Below are 15,844 nucleotides of genomic sequence, written 5' to 3'. Positions count from 1 at the left end.
GCTTGCCTACTCAGTTTACTTGCTTTTAGGTACCAGCAATAACAACAATGCTATTCAGTGCTGGTATTGGACCCTTCATCTTCAAAATACTGCTGTATCTGAACCCTGGCGCATCAAGGAGATGTACTTACTTTAATGTTGCGTGAGTATTTATAAAGCCAAGCGATGAAGTCGGCAAACTCTATACAAGGGAGTTTATTCAGCAAATTCACCAAGGCCAGTGCAGCATATGTGCGATAGTCAGCCTTATCTGGGACCTGAAAAACAAGGGCAATTGCATGGTATGATATTTTGACGCTCTGCCCTAGAAGCCAGAACAGCATTTTAGGACCTAAGAGAAGTATTTTTTATTTCATGAGGCAATACGGTCACATTCAGCAAGGACTGGGAGAACAATCACAGCTTCCTTGATCACTACTTCAGCACTCATCCACAATCACGCAGCAAATTCCCCAAGGCAAAGGTGGAGCTTAGATTAAATCCAGAGGCAGTATTTCTACATGGCAGTCTTCAGATAGTTAGCTAGGCAAAGAGCTCTCATAATCCTCATTTTCCTCTACCAAAACAGTGGTAAAAGTAACTGCAAATTTAGGAAAGGTCAAATATAGGGTACAATTGATTGTGAATGAGGGGGGAAGTGTTCACCCTCAGTATTCTTCTAGAGTGTGACACTATTTTTAAGATGTCTGAAAACCCCGATAAAGATCAACACAAAATGCAATCGGGCTGTCAAGAAGTTTGCAAATGATTCAAATATTTTAATTCCTTACAAAACATTGTGAAAATGGATTTCCTAACTATTACAGATACTGCAATGTATGCACACATGAGTTCTTCAGCTTAAGATGCAGCAAAGCTTAGCATACCTTGGTACAGATATGTTGCAGTAATATTCGAAGAACAGGAAAAACAACTTCTTTCAGCTCATCTACTACAGAACTGCACAGAAGAAAAAGCAGCAGATTTTAATAAGGCTGGGTTTATAACAGAGCAAAAATGAAGTCAAGGACATTCCTTTTGGAATGCATTTCAAAAGTCAGGAAAAGTGCGTGTTCTGGAATGACAAGCACTAGTGCAACAGGATATGGTCAGAGAGCAGGCCTGCTTACTTTCTACATTAACCTGGCTCTGCAGGCAGAAAACATTTCTTCCAATACCTTCTACAAGTAGAAGGACAATATAAAAAGCTGCTTTATTCTCAGTGTACTTACTATATGTTGCCTGGGGATCTCTGGACAAACTACACTTGCCAACAACATGGATCCCCACACAGGGGGAATAATAAACATAGGCAAAACATCTCTTTAAGCAGGAGAAAGCAAAGAACTAAGGAGAAATGAGCTACATATTAACCTTTTATCTTCTTTACGATACTTTGTAGTAAACTACAAGACCTGAAAAATTGACACAAAGCAAAATACAGAAGGTAGGTTCCTTCCACTCGCTGCCACTTTGCTGTCAAACAGCACCTTCTTTCCCCTCTGCCAGCAAGTTCAGTAAATTCCCATTACAGACATTTTAATTAAACCTCATTTGCACAAACAACTTCAAAGTCAGTGCCAGTTTGTCTCATCCCTTTATCAACTAAACAGTAAAGTGAAGGCTTGCCAGAAGAAAGAGCAGACATACGCGGGAAGGGTAGTACCAGAGCTCTGTACTTCACCTGATGAATTTTATAGCCTGATTCCTGGCACTGATCACAGCCGATGTGATTGCAAGGACTGCGCGTCTGGAACTCGTGCCACTTTCCACCATAAGAATGACATTGAGGATTCGCTGGAAGACACTACGAAGAATCTGGGGAAAAAAAAAAAGGTTACTTTCAGGTTCATTTCAGTAGCAACTGGAGCCCATGGGTAAGCATTCTGACCAGGTTTATGAAATAATTCTGAACCAAACTTACATCCAAATAATAGCACCTGTCAAAATACGACTCCTAGCAGAATAAGTCAAAAAGGACCCATTAATACACACAACATCTTTCCTAGCTGTGATGTTCTCATACAAGTCCAGTAAGGCCTAAGAAGGGCTTCCTGACAACATCAACAGATCCCCTTCAAAGCAGCGGACTTCAATTTGTCAGAAACATTCAGAATTTGAGGAAATTCACTGGGGTTTGCACAGAATACATCTTAAACTAAATGCATGTTTTTACCACCATGCGCACTTGAACTTTTGGAACTTCCTCCCTGCCACGCTTTTGGGACCACAGCACGCCTCGTTATCCTGATGTTCACCAAGCAGTCAAACAGGAGAGGCAGGGAAGATGAGGCGGCTGTGAGAAGGGGAGCTATGACATCTTCCTGATACCACAAACATCAACAATTCCAAAAAGCCTGTGGTGCGCTGAGAAGCCAAGGAGGTTGAAACACACAGGTCTAAGGCTGCCAAAGCTGGGCAGACACTCGGGTATACGTCAGATTAGCGTGTACCAAGCTCCAGGCTTTCCTGACTAGACAGCCGCTAATACCCTGGCTTGCTAGCTCAGAACTAGTTCAGATGGGTTTACAGACAGTCATGAACACAGCAGCACGGTCACACCCAAAGTTCAAAAGCCCCATCCACAGGAGCAGCGCACAGATAAGTGGGAGATGACACAGTGTGCTTGACTTGACAATTTAACAAAATAAAAATGTAAAGCTGCAGACACGTTTCTGGTAGAACTGGATGTTCCATGATGACAGAATATTCTCTGAATGCGAATGAGCCCTGCTTACCATCATCTGCGCATAACGCTTCCCCACCATGCTTCACTGCTGCACAACCCAATGCCACAGCACGCTCCCAAGCAGTGCTGGAGCTCCACCTAGCAGGAAACAAGAAAATTCCAGGCAAAGGCAGTAACCTGGAATTCTCTTTTTTAAGATGCAGAGATCTAATGCCACTGGAGCTATCCTCTGTTTTCGATTCATTTGCCACAAGAGTCGCTAGAGCACAGAATTCAATGATCACGAAATGCATTATCATCATACAAGTCAAAGTAAATAAGGACTGGGGTGGAAGAAAGCATCTTGCCTCTGACCCAGCAAAGACAGGCGCACACACAAAAAATAAAACTAATCTAACAAGCAAAACACACGCAAGCAAAAATGACATGCAGAGAAGGAAAGAAACAACTACTCCTTTTCAATACAGCAGCGAGAATTTTAAAGATTTTGTCCAACTTTTACCTTATCTTCTGAACCGTGTAGAGGGGAACACAGTAATCGCAGTCCATGATAGGCCAGCTCGGGAACGTACTTGGCTTTGTTAACGTCCCTAAGCAAAAGAAGGCAAAGAGACGTCTTCATCTCTCATCAGAGAAACATTTACTACAACTATTACAACTAAACGTGCTCATTGACTGGAAAACATTCAATATTTGCTAAATGTTGTTTACTGTTAGCTAGGTGGAACACGTTCTAATTATCTTTAGCGAAAGAAATCACTGCTTTCGTTTTCATATAAACAGGATAATAACAACATAAGCATTGAGCGCTTTACTTGCGCAAAGCACTGCATAAACATTAAGCATTATTTGCTCACATTGTTGCTGAAAACTCGAACTCGTGTACCACTGGCTCAACGTTTGTCATTTCAACAAAGATCTGCAAGGAAAGAAAGCCAAGCTTAGCTAATTCATGTGAGGGGAAGACCCCCAGGTCTGCTTGGATGCTTGGGGGTCAGACCACAGAGAGCTTGAGTCTAACTTCCAAATGACAGTACCTCCCTTGAAGCAGAACATAAGCAGACCCCAAAGCCCAGAGGCTCAATATCATGCATCTTCCCCGCTGGGTACGGTGAGGGGTAAGCACCTCGGAGCAAAACGCGAGCTGCTCGACTGGCACTAGCCAGCAAGGGCTAAGCAGAAGAGACAGACATGGAGCAGGCACCCCGCTCCGACATTTACACTCAGGACAGTCTAATCAGGGGACCAGTTTATGAAAGGTGGGGCTGCCATCACTCCCGTGGCTATGGAGTGCTCTGCATCCACCAAAAGTTCGTGTTAGGGGATATAAGGTTCCTTGGGTTGAATCTTATTACCTGCAGGCAGTTCTGCACACATTGAGGTTTTCCTTTTAGTGAGAACTTAGGTAGAAGTCTTAAGAAGTTTTTCAGAAGAAGGAAGATTGAGTTGCGAACTTGAAGAAGATCATCTGTTGAAAAGTAAACATTTTCACAATCCTCTTCCTCCTCCTCCTCCTCCTCTTCCAACACCTCTTCCATCTATATTGGTAGAAAAGAGAAAGAGCACCATCCTGTCCCACAGCACTGGCTGATCTCTTTTGCACATGTCAGTGCTTCACAGAGTTCTCAGGCTAGGTCCTACACGATTTCACATCCAAAATTCTAAATCTTTTCTTTCAGATCAGTTAACGCACTTAACAGGGGAAAAAACCCAAAACAGACAGAAAGAGGAAAGTTGGGTATAAAAAAAAAGAAAGCTCCAACACAGCCTACTCTCATTTTGAAGGAGAAAGTCCTTCAGAACTGAAGACAATTATCTGAATTCTAATGTGACACTTGGAGATTCATCTCAAGTAATTCCCGTTGTGCCTATGACCTTCTTCCATTGCTTGTCATGACCCCGCGGCACCGATGTTCCCTCAGGATTTCTGATGTGTAATCCTCAGTTCCGTTAAAAAAAAACAACATATAAAAGTTAGAACTTGCAGCTGAGTACAGCTAACCAAAGCATTTAGCCCTTAACCGCCCATGAGTAAGTCAGCAAGGAAACTCAAATGCCATTTGGAAGCTGGTCACATACTAACTTGAATGTCTCTCAAAGAAGCCGATATTAATTAGTTTCTTCCTCTGCTACTGAGCTTTCTAACAATATACCACAGACAAATAAGCTGTATTTTTTCTATTAGTCAGCAGCCAGGAAACTGCAGCTAATGAATCATCAGACCTCTGAAATTCCTAATAATAGGTAGAGGATCAAGAGCAGAGCTGAACTGCTGAATAAAAGGTTAAGAATTAAAAAAAGGGGTGAAAAAGAGGAAGAGTATCACACTGACCTAGAAGTGAAATGGCTTGCCAACAATTTGCTTATTAACAGAGATTTATATCTGAAGAGACTGCACAAACATCTTACATTGCCATTTCTGCACGGTTTGCCTTTCTTTCTATTTCTTCTTGTATTGGTCTGAGAGCTTTGAGCGTGCATCTTCTTTCTTTTCCTCATCAGATCTGGTTCTTGAGGCCAACTTTTCGTCAGGGTGTGAAGACATTTATCAAACATCACTTGATGGAACAGCTGGTTAGCTACGCTGCCTGCCCAGTAAAGACAACATCAGTCACCTTCCAGACAAAATACAGAGACAGCAACAAATCCTCTGGCCATCTCTCCATTTGCTTTGACAGCCAAATAGGTGGCCAGGACAAAGGCATTGTCCTGGGAGCCTAAGAGAGTTCCGGAGAAGAAGAAAGAATTGCTTGAACAAAGCCAAACTGCATCAGGATGACATGTCATCAGCAATGACATTCTCCAGTAGGATCACCAGCTGATTGACCCCTTCTAGCTGGTAACATGCTGCACAACAAAGATCAGCAAAACTTTAGAGTGTGTATTAGCCTCGAATACCAAAGGATACTGCTGTGAATCGAGCTGCTAGAAAACTCCAACTGCTGGTTATTTTAAACAAATACTTCTGTTTTCACAAATGAACCCATCCAAAAGCACCGTACAGTGAAATCCTCTCTAGTTACAGAGCAGGAACAGGAATAAGCTTCTGCCTTCACTGCGTATTATTGTCAAACCTGAGGGATATGTGCGATTTCAGCTCTGTGTACCGTGCAGGCTCCTCTGTCGACCTTGACACACAACTACCAAGAAGATTCACAGCAATGCAGACCCGGGCGGGGACCATTCAAGCCACTTTATGACAGGAGACCAAGCTGCTACCAGACTGTAACAGCTGTTCAGCACTCAACACCATGGCCGAGTTTGATCCCCAAGGATTTTGGGGAGATCAAGCGAACAGTTCAAAAGCCATCACTTGTTCCCCCTGGAATTCTTATAAATAAGAGAAAGCTGATTCTGCCTGAATGATGTTTCATCCAACAATAAAGAGGCACATCCCTTCGCTCACCTGGGATTTCCAGCAGTAAGAAGTACAACCCAGCCGCATGAAGAGCGTAAACCCTCTGCTGCGCATTAGCTCTTTTACGCTGGCCCGCTTGGACAAAGTGGTGCAACACAGCCACGAGAGCATTATGAGAGAAGCCGTTTTCGGCAAACAAGATCCAGATATTCTGAGGGGAAATACGTGAGTAATCGTGAGAAATCCTGCAATAACGTAGCTCTCTACTAGTAGCTAGCATTCACATTTTAACGGTTGCCACTGCAACCAACCCCTGAGATATGTAATACATATAAAAATATATTTTAAATAGTTGTGTTATAGTGTATATTTATTATATTATTTTAAAGATATTTTTTAAACTTGGGAATAGCTTCCCTCTGAAGCATTCTGGCACACATGACAAGAATTGTCTAGCGTAGTCTCAGACTACTTTGTAGATTTCAAGGCAGGACAGACTGGAAGGACAGAGAGGCCCCGGACCCCCACCTCTGTTAGGCAGAACACGGCCCAGCGCAACGGGCCTTACCTCTCTATTCTCGTGGTCCTCCGCAGCAAACGGCGACAGAGCCTGGTAGAGCCAGGTGAAAGCGTCAAGCCCATCGCCTGTGATCTCTTCCGCTACCCTGGAATCCAGAGGTTCCGTCTCTGTGAAATCCAGATCCCAGACCGCCTTCGCCCAGGCTGAGGGAAAAATGGTTTGTAAGTGTCGGGCGCGAAGTGTCCTCCACACACGCACCCCCCCCACGACACACGCACCCCCCACCCCACGACACATGCACCCCCCACCCCACGACACATGCACCCCCCCCCCACGACACACGCACCCCCCCCCCCCCCACGACACACGCACCCCCCCCACCCCACGACACACGCACCCCCCCCCACGACACACGCACCCCCCACCCCACGACACACGCACCCCCCACCCCACGACACACGCACCCCCCACACGCACCCCCCCCCACGACACACGCACCCCCCCCGACACACGCACCCCCTCCACGACACACGCACCCCCCACCCCACGACACACGCACCCCCCCCACGACACACGCACCCCCCCCCCACGACACACGCACCCCCCCCCCACGACACACGCACCCCCCCCCCACGACACACGCACCCCCCACCCCACGACACACGCACCCCCCACCCCACGACACACGCACCCCCCCACGACACACGCACCCCCCCCAACACACGCACCCCCCCCCACGACACACGCACCCCCCCCCACGACACACGCACCCCCCCCACACGACACACGCACCCCCCACACACGACACACGCACCCCTCGGAGCAGACACCAGGTGCCCCAGGGCAGTCGCTGGCGGTTTCAGACGCGAGAGCCCCCCGCCGGCTGCTGCCCCCCCGCCCCACGGGAAGGGGAGCTGCTCGCTCGCCCCCCCGCCGCCCGCCCCGACACCGGGCCGTCGCGCGACCCCCGCCCCGCACCTCCGCCGACGTCACGCAACCGCCACCCCGCCAGGGCCCGCGACAGCTCAGCGGCCGCCGCCATCGCGCCGCCGCCGCCGAACCCTTCGAACCGGCCAATCGCGCGCTCTCGCCGGCCGCAGCCAATCCCCGCGCGGCGCCCGCCGGCCTCCCGGAAGCGGCCGGGCCGCCGCTCTCAGCGCGCCTGCGCGGAGCGCCGACGGGAACGCGGGGCGGGCGGCGCCTGCGCGGCGCGGCGGGGGCGGGCGGGGGAGCGCGCCGCGGCCCCGGCTCCGGCCGGGCGGCGCATGCGCGGTGCGCGGCCCGGCCCGGGACGGCGGCAGCGCTCGCGCGGCGGGGCGGGGGCAGCGCTCGCGCGTGGAGGGGGGCGCTGCGGGGCCGCGCGCGCGCCCGCCCGCCCGCCCCGGGCTCCCTCCAGCGGCAGCCGGGGAGGTACCGGCCCGCAGGGCCCCGCCGCCGCCGCCGCCCCCTCCCCGGCCCCGGCATCCCTGCCGCATTGCGGCCCCCCCCGCCCCTGCCCCTGCCCCGGCGCTGAGTGCCCGCCGCGGGGCCGCCGCCCCCCCGTGCCTGCTCCCCGCCCTGCGCGGCAGCCCCCTCTCCGCGGGGGCCGGGGCCGATCCGCCGCCCGTCCCCGCAGAGCTCTGTCCGTGGTGCCTGCGGGCGGGCCGGCAGCCGCCGGCCGAGCTCTCCCGGCGGGGCCGCGGGGTGGGCGGGCGCACCCCCCCCCCCCCCCCCCCCCGCCGGTGCCATGAGCTTCTTCGGGTTCGGGCAGAGCGCGGAGCTGGAGCTGGTGCTGAGCGACGCCGAGAGCCGGCGGCGGGTGGAGCACAAGACGGAGGAAGGCAAGAAGGAGAAATACTTCCTCTTCTACGACGGGGAGACCGTCTCCGGGCGGGTGGTCCTCACCCTCAAGCACCCCAACAAGCGGCTGGAGCACCAGGGCATCAAAGTGGAGTTCATCGGGCAGATCGGTGAGAGGGGCGCGGGGTGCCGGCCTGCTGCGGGGCGGCTGGGCCCCGGGGGCGGCCTGCCGGTCCCTGGCATCCCCGCCCGGCTGCAGCCCCGCTCGGTCGCCTTGGGCGAGGCTGGCACGCTCCCCTCGCCTTCCCAGCGCTGCTGGTTTGCACGCAGGCCAGCGCGGGTCCCGGGAACGCCGCCGCGCCCGACGGTGTGGAAGCCCGGGCTGGTGCGATGTCGGTTAGGCTGGCTCCCGAGCAGCGCTTTGCTGCGCCGAGAGTTGCCACAGCCGCCGGAAATTATTCCACCCTCCGTGCGAGCTGGGCGACCCGCTCTGTTCTCTGGGATCGAGCCCCGGCGTAAGGGAGGGAACTCCAGTCCCTTTCCAGGTCATTGTTCTCTCGTCCTATTTTCTGGCTCCTGCTCGGTCACCGATTTCGGCTCTAATACGCACACGCTCGGAGGGGGGCTAAAATTCAGTTTCCGTCCTGCAGATGCAGGTCTGAGCCTGGACATCCTAGCAACGCCAGCTCGCAGGCGGTATTCTCCAGGCTGTCTCGACTCACAGCTCTGCGAGCTGTCTGTTTGCATTTCTCATGTGCCTATTGCTTCGGTTCGGGAAGCGATGGCTCTGCCGAGGACAGCGAATCGGGTGGGTTTTGCCCATAGGTCTCAAATCACCAACAGCACCTTCCCAGCCCCTACGCCACACCACGTTTTACCCGGCAGATCAGCTTCCCTGAGGCCTACGGGCTCAGCTCTGCTGATTCCATCTTTTATTCCCTTACCCTTTAAGTGGGTGACCACGCGTCCCTGCACGGTTAGTTGGGTGACTTCAGGTTGTTCAAAACTTGTGGTTATCTGTGCTTGTAACCAATTTAGATTTAGTATTTCCCGCTTTCTTAGAGGAAAGGTAGCTGCCACGCCCACTCTTCGATCAGCGTGGAGATGTCAGTCTTCCATGGATGTGCCTCAGTCCCACAAGCCAAAATAAGTTCAAGATGTTCCCACCGATGCGACTGTGCTTGGCATGTGCGATGCCTCACGTCGGTGGCCCTCCGTACTCGGGTTTAACCCTCAAAATCACTGCGCGAGCCGTGGGTCTGCAACCTTTGCATTGCAAATCATGCGGCGTAGGAAAGCGGAACTAGAGGTTTTCCCACCCAGCCCCGATACTGCTGTTTAATATTTTCGCTGGCCTCGCTTGTGCGTAACGCTGCCTTGGGAAGGTAAGGGGAGGACAGGCAGAGCGAGCTTGTAAACGATGGAGCGTAAGTGAGCCCGTTCGTCAGCAGCTAGCTTATGACCTCCTGCTATTTGATTATGATCGTCAGTGGAAATTAAGCTTGAACTTCGCTTCCTGCTCCCCTCTGTCTCCTCTGTGCTGCCTTGCCTGCTTCTGATTCCCCGTTTGGGAAGACTTTAGAGCCATACATATTTAGAACAACTGCTTTGAGTTCACATTATTGCCCAAGCAGGGTGCGTTAGGAGCTGCTGTGGCTGCACATTAATCTTTTCTGTTTGCCCATCAGGCCACTTTATTAAAGCGCCGAAGTTTGTAGTGCTGATGGCACTTCCTTAATGCTTTCCATCTCAAAACAGCTTGTCTTATAGTCTGACTTCTTGCTGCCATGAGATCAGTGTCTATATAAGACAATTTAACAGGTAGGGAGACTGAGATGTAGAGGAGTGATGCATCACAGGGAAGATGGCTGTTCCAGACCAGGTACCAGAGTCCAGACTGTGAACACTGTGTCCTGCGCTGTCTCCGGTGAGCACAGAACCCATTTAAGATTTCGCTTTGCCTGTGGTCCTAGGCGTGCCACCAAAACGTTGGTGGGTTATTTTTTTCCAATCTGGAAACCGTATAGCTCTGAAAACCTGAAGTTACAGCTCATACCCGTTTGACATGCTAATGTCTTCTAAAGTATGGGAAACATCAATCCTTCCTCTTCTTAAGGCTGCAAAATACCAATCTGTGCCCTTTTGAGGTAGCAGAGAACTTAGTACACTGACATTTGCTTCCCCTTGCTTTAAGTTCGATTGTTGCCTTCTGCATTGTGTGGGCGGATGATATACTCCTCTTTTACATGGCACGTGGCTTCTCCCTGTCACATCAACAAGCGCTTTCCTACCAATGGACATGTATTCAATGCAGAGAGAGTTGGTTTATTTATGTCACCTGCCTGCCCAGCCTGAAGGGCTTGATGGCACTCGCTGTTCTGCATTAAGTGAGGGGTGTTCTAGTGCCAGTATTTCCATTATAGAGATAAGGTGAGCAAAGGTGTGTAAGAAACAGATATTACTTAAAAGCTGAAATCTCATCGTGCATCTCAAGGAGCGGAGAACTGAGTCTCACTGCAGTTTTGAATGCTACCAATACCTGTCAGAAGCCTCCTCTGCACGGTTTAGTGCGGACAGTGAACTTGTGTGTATATGACTATCCGGTGACTTAGGTTTTTGTTTCCTCATCTAACCGTATCAGATTGGCTAAGGCTTTACCTTTTAGAAGGACTGTGTGGGTGCCTTGTAGTCACACAGCTCACGTGCAGGGTTGGGAAGGGCAGATTTCACTGATGGTTACGTTTAATACAGAGCTGTTAATGCAAATTGAAGCGTTTAAAGTTTCTGTTGCTTTGACTTAAGGGAGAAAACTTTGTGGAAGTGTAGAGAGGACTGCTTTCATGAGGTGAGGAAACCTGTAGTCGTTTCCTGCTGATGCAAGAAGGTAGTGGGGAAAACTGAAGCAGTGTGACCATGTTGGTTACTTGAGCTGGTTTGAACAGTGCTTCCAAAGGTGAATGCTCTTCCCTCATCGGTGTTCACATGGCCATTCATGTGTTATCCATGTGCTGGAGGAACAGTTGACTCAACTGCCTCCCCACACACTTGGTAGTCACGCACTGAACACTGGCTCAGAGCAGAATCGGTGAGGATCTCCACTGTTACTTATTCCCTGGTGCGAATTGAGATCACTCAAACTCTTTCTTGTCAGAGGATAAGCAGGAACAGTTGGAAGCCTCCTAGCCCTTTGTTTTTGCTCTATCAGTGTTTGCTGCTCCTGAGAAGCAGTGGTGGTTTTTCCTCTCTTTACAGCAGCAATGCCTTTGGCCTGGAATACTGTATAGAAAATCATCGGAAGGGATTGCGTGAGCGGCTGGCTCCTCTTCTCAAACAGTCTGAACATAATTAATATTGATAATAGGTGACCCATGTCACTCTAAGGCAAGCCGAGTTCCTGATTCATTGTAGTAGGTGAGGCTGTGTGGACCTCTTCCCTCCTGTTTCAAGGAGGAAATTTCTGGCCTGCTCCTGGCTCCGATGGAGAGCAGTGAACGAGTGCAGTGTGTTGCAGCCACAGGCTCCCCTGGTAGGTTCTCTGAACAGTGGGGAAGGAAGTAGTGATCTGCACAAGAGAGTTGCTTGTAGCTGTGAAATCTCCTGCCTTTCCTCACTCTGTCACGTGGGATTAAGCATCTCTGCTTAACCTGGACTTGTGTCTTCCTAGAACTCTACTATGACCGAGGCAACCACCATGAGTTTGTGTCTCTGGTGAAAGACCTGGCCCGTCCTGGTGAATTCACTCAATCTCAGACATTTGACTTCGAATTCACACATGTGGAAAAACCTTACGAGTCCTACACGGGGCAGAATGTGAAGTTACGGTGAGTCTCCTCCCCTTGCTGCCCCCACTTCTTGGTTCTGTGCAGGGTGCAAGTACTGATATCTACCGTGATGATAGTGGAGTGCAGGATCCCTTCTCAGACAGCCTTGCAAGCTTATAATGTAACTCCAAATTAATTTTGGTGGCCTGAGTTGTAAAAGGCTGTCTTTGAGGGCTCTACTTTTATAAGCAGGCATCAGGCTTTATGGAACTTGTTTTGCCCCATTTAAGTAACAAGAGAAATCAGCCCCTTCTGAATCAACCAAATACTTTCTGATTTTGAATTGAAGAGAAAGAAATTGTTTGGTTTAGTCTCCAATGGGGACATTTTTGCTGTCTTGTAATCAGTCTTGCCAACTTTAATTGTGCTCTATATGCAAACAGATGCCTAGCTTGTATCTTGCTCATATGTTGCAAACTGTATTTCACATCTTGACTTGAAATCCAGTCACTGGCTTTGAAGGGGGGGTTGGAAAATTCTGAGATCTGCAGAAAGAGGTGTGTCTGTGGAGACTGGCATGATCTAATCTCTTGCAAAAGGGCAGGGGTTTTAACATGCGCAAGCTGTTACTCAGATCCCCAAAATGGTGCTTAGGTAACTCAGGCTTACAAATGCACGCAAGCTTAGAGTAGTCTTAGAAGAGTCTGCTTTTCCATTTGAAAATTCCCTTCTGTCTTTTCCAACGTGAGGTATTGGCTGCTCCAGAAGCCGGGGTACCAGTAAGACTGCTTGGGTAGCCCAGTGCAATCCGTTCAGCCCCGTGTCCCTCCCTGCTTCATCTCTGTTGCTACCTGTACAACCCTAATAGGAGGGGGACTCTCCTTGCAGGTATTTCCTCCGAGCGACTGTCAGCCGCAGACTGAATGATGTGGTGAAGGAGATGGACATAGTTGTGCACACTCTGAGCACCTACCCAGAGCTCAACTCCTCTATTAAGATGGAGGTGGGGATTGAGGATTGCCTGCACATTGAGTTCGAGTATAACAAGTCCAAGTAAGTGTCTCAAGAGCAGCCAGTGGCTGTGGGGAACCATCTGCTACAGGGGACAACATGGTTTGGGAGCCCGAGGCACGTGTCTTGTGTGTGATTCTCAAAGAGATTCTTTGTTCGTGCGCTCCAGCAAGGCTGTCAGGCAGTTCAGATCCTCCTGGTTGAGGATATTTGGGTTCCTCTCCTTGCCCCGTAGGTGAGCTCTTTGGACTAAGGAGTGGGAAGCAACAGCTGTGGCTTACTGAGCTTGGAGCACAGCGTGAGGCTTTTGCAGTAACTTCACATTCCCTGTATCCTCGGCAAGATCGGTATTTCCAAGTGTCTCCAGAGTATAATGTCTGCTCCTTAGCAGACAATACAGCTGAAGTGGGACCTTAATTCAGGCACAGAAGTTGGAAACAGCTATTTTAAACTACTTTTAAAGCATCTTTCTCAGCTGATGCTAGCAAATCTCCCTGCAGTGTAACATTTGGGTTAGTTTTAATTGACCCAAAAAATTGGTTTTGGAGGCTTTGCTGTCACAGGGATTTCTTGCAGATATTCAGCCTGAAATTCTGTTTTTAATTTATCTGATCATGCTAAATGTTCTTGTCGATTTCCAAAAAGACAGGAGGATGAAAGATGAAGTGCTGTTTACAGCAGCCTAGCGGAGGTGTTTGATATGCCATCTGAAATTTACAGCTGGGGCCACGGATAAGAGTGAAGTGCCTGACAAGCAAGTTCCTGCTCTTCAGTCTGCTGCACAGTGTTTGATTGTGGTGCTTTCTTCCTTCATGTGCTAGGTATCATTTAAAAGATGTGATTGTCGGAAAGATCTACTTCCTGCTGGTGCGAATCAAGATCAAACACATGGAGATAGATATCATCAAGAGAGAAACAACAGGGACCGGACCCAACGTATATCATGAGAATGACACAATAGCTAAATATGAGATCATGGATGGGGCACCTGTGAGAGGTGAGAAGGCAGATGAACCCTTCAGAATTCCTCTTCTGAAGTCTTTTGGGGCGGGAATACGAGTCCTCCAGTGTCTTCAGCTGTGTCTGTGTGCTCAGTAGTAGTATGCATCCTATTTCACTGGGGGACTCACGGCAGTTTACATAGGTCATTAAATACAATCTCCTTCCTTCTCTGGTATGAGAAGAGGAATTGAGGCATAATGAGTTGCAATGACTTAATTCTTTTGATGAAGCAGTGGCAGAACCAGGAATAGATGTAAATTCACTGTTGGCATGGGCCACCAGCTGACATTGCTGCAACCTGGAGCAGAAAGATGGTGTTCTAGCTCTGTGCCAATCTCCTGTGCCACTTGTTTTCCAGTTCCATTGCCCAGCAGAGTCACCTGCCAGAGAAAATGTCACCTTATTAATTTTTTCCTGCAGTGCTGTCTTGATGCAGGTCACAAATGAGTCCTATGCTGTTAAAGTGGAGATGGAATAGCTGTCAGCAAGGGCAGGATCTGGCTATGGACTATGTGTGCTGATTTTTGAAGGGAGTTGAGGTCTTTTAGCTCATCTTCCTTGTGGAAATGGTCACAAAGTTTGTGGCCCAGTGAGATTTCATTTTGCTGGTGTCCTCCTAGTTTATATCTGTGTGTTCTGTCTGCACTGATGGTTCTGTGCACTTTCTAGGGGAGTCCATTCCCATCAGACTCTTTCTGGCTGGCTACGAGCTGACTCCAACAATGAGGGACATCAATAAGAAGTTCTCGGTGCGTTATTACCTCAATCTGGTGCTGATCGATGAGGAAGAGAGACGCTACTTTAAACAGCAGGTGAGAAACAGAGCTGTTAGTTCTTCTTGGACCTGTAGACAGTCGCGTGGGACACATTATTGTAAGGACCTTCTGGGAATTTGGGATTCCCGTGGGGGAGAATCATGTTATTGACTGAATATCTGTAAGGACTAGACAAATCACAGTGTGCAAAGAGGGTCTAAAAGGAATGGTTCACGCAGGTCAGATGTGCGTGGTGGTGGGGATGCACGTAGGAGGTGCCCACCTGGGACTTCTTTTCCACTCTGCTGCCCTGTGGTGGAGCTTCTGTGCTTCACTTTGTGAATTCCCATGTGGTAGCTAACAGCAGTAGGACAGAGCTGCCCTGGACGTCCAGTGGGTTGCCTCTGTGTGCTCAGATCCTGGGGAGGAGCGCTCTACCCAAATTTTCAGGAAGGCTGTATTGCGAGGCCTCTGCTTGCCACTGCAAGTGGCCTCATGTGCATGGCTGAGGGTGGAACATGCCAGCATGGGCTGAGTTCCCACTGGATACAAGCCGCTTGCCTGGCAGCTTGGTTCAGCCTTTGGGTCTGGGTGGGGCCAGGAGAAGGTCTCACAAGCCCTGACAAGCCGTGCTGGCTGTGTTACTACAGGAGGTGGTGCTTTGGCGGAAAGGAGACATAGTGAGGAAGAGCATGTCCCACCAAGCGGCCATCGCCTCGCAGCGGTTTGAGGGGACATCCTCGCACACCGAGGCCAAGACCCCCAGCCAGCCTGCAGAGAACAACGGCCGGCAGTGAGAGGCCACGCAGAGGAAGGCTGCTGTGGAGCCAGTGGGGACAGCAGCAAGGAGGAAGAAAAAAAACACTTCAGAGACTTCATGAAAATAAATACCCGTTTTTGACTTAATTCCTTTCTTCAAAGGACTCGTAGGGTGGGAAGGGGATGGGAGGGCAAGGCAAGCTGGAGCACTGGTGGTGCGGAGTTGGTACC

The 15,844-nt window shown here is 50.0% G+C and overlaps 2 protein-coding genes across 2 annotated transcripts in view; one reads left to right on the top strand and one right to left on the bottom strand.

The window, feature by feature from the left end:
* The window catches only part of NCAPD3 (non-SMC condensin II complex subunit D3), a 28,326-nt gene extending 21,608 nt beyond the window's left edge, over positions 1-6,718 (bottom strand). Inside the window, exons 1-9 of the mRNA XM_059829603.1 lie at positions 6,595-6,718; positions 6,075-6,237; positions 5,083-5,256; positions 4,024-4,199; positions 3,526-3,587; positions 3,171-3,258; positions 1,664-1,797; positions 867-939; positions 132-257 (exon numbers count right to left, since the gene is read on the bottom strand). Coding sequence (XP_059685586.1) covers positions 132-257; positions 867-939; positions 1,664-1,797; positions 3,171-3,258; positions 3,526-3,587; positions 4,024-4,199; positions 5,083-5,224 — 801 coding nt within the window. The 5' untranslated portion in view covers positions 5,225-5,256; positions 6,075-6,237; positions 6,595-6,718. The remainder of the gene's footprint in view (positions 1-131; positions 258-866; positions 940-1,663; positions 1,798-3,170; positions 3,259-3,525; positions 3,588-4,023; positions 4,200-5,082; positions 5,257-6,074; positions 6,238-6,594) is intronic.
* A 1,554-nt stretch (positions 6,719-8,272) lies between these two features.
* VPS26B (VPS26 retromer complex component B) lies at positions 8,273-15,760 on the top strand. The gene is made up of 6 exons (XM_059829789.1): positions 8,273-8,495; positions 11,990-12,146; positions 12,975-13,139; positions 13,919-14,094; positions 14,769-14,911; positions 15,505-15,760. The coding sequence occupies exons 1-6, from the start codon at positions 8,273-8,275 to the stop codon at positions 15,649-15,651; spliced, it is 1,011 nt and encodes a 336-aa protein (XP_059685772.1). The 3' UTR covers positions 15,652-15,760.
* The last annotated feature ends 84 nt before the right edge of the window (positions 15,761-15,844 follow it).

The sequence above is a fragment of the Gavia stellata genome, chromosome 26 (assembly GCF_030936135.1).
Source record: "Gavia stellata isolate bGavSte3 chromosome 26, bGavSte3.hap2, whole genome shotgun sequence".
Taxonomy (NCBI): domain Eukaryota; kingdom Metazoa; phylum Chordata; class Aves; order Gaviiformes; family Gaviidae; genus Gavia; species Gavia stellata.
Note: the sequence above shows the minus strand (reverse complement) of the source record. Positions and strands in the feature narration are given on the sequence as shown.

Excerpts from the sequence above, each read along its gene's own strand:
- VPS26B (XM_059829789.1), top strand. The coding sequence starts at position 8,273 with ATGAGCTTCTTCGGGTTCGGGCAGAGCGCGGAGCTGGAGCTGGTGCTG. Across the intron at positions 12,147-12,974 it reads GGGCAGAATGTGAAGTTACG|GTATTTCCTCCGAGCGACTG; the intron begins GTGAGTCTCCTC and ends CTCTCCTTGCAG. Across the intron at positions 14,095-14,768 it reads GGATGGGGCACCTGTGAGAG|GGGAGTCCATTCCCATCAGA; the intron begins GTGAGAAGGCAG and ends TGCACTTTCTAG.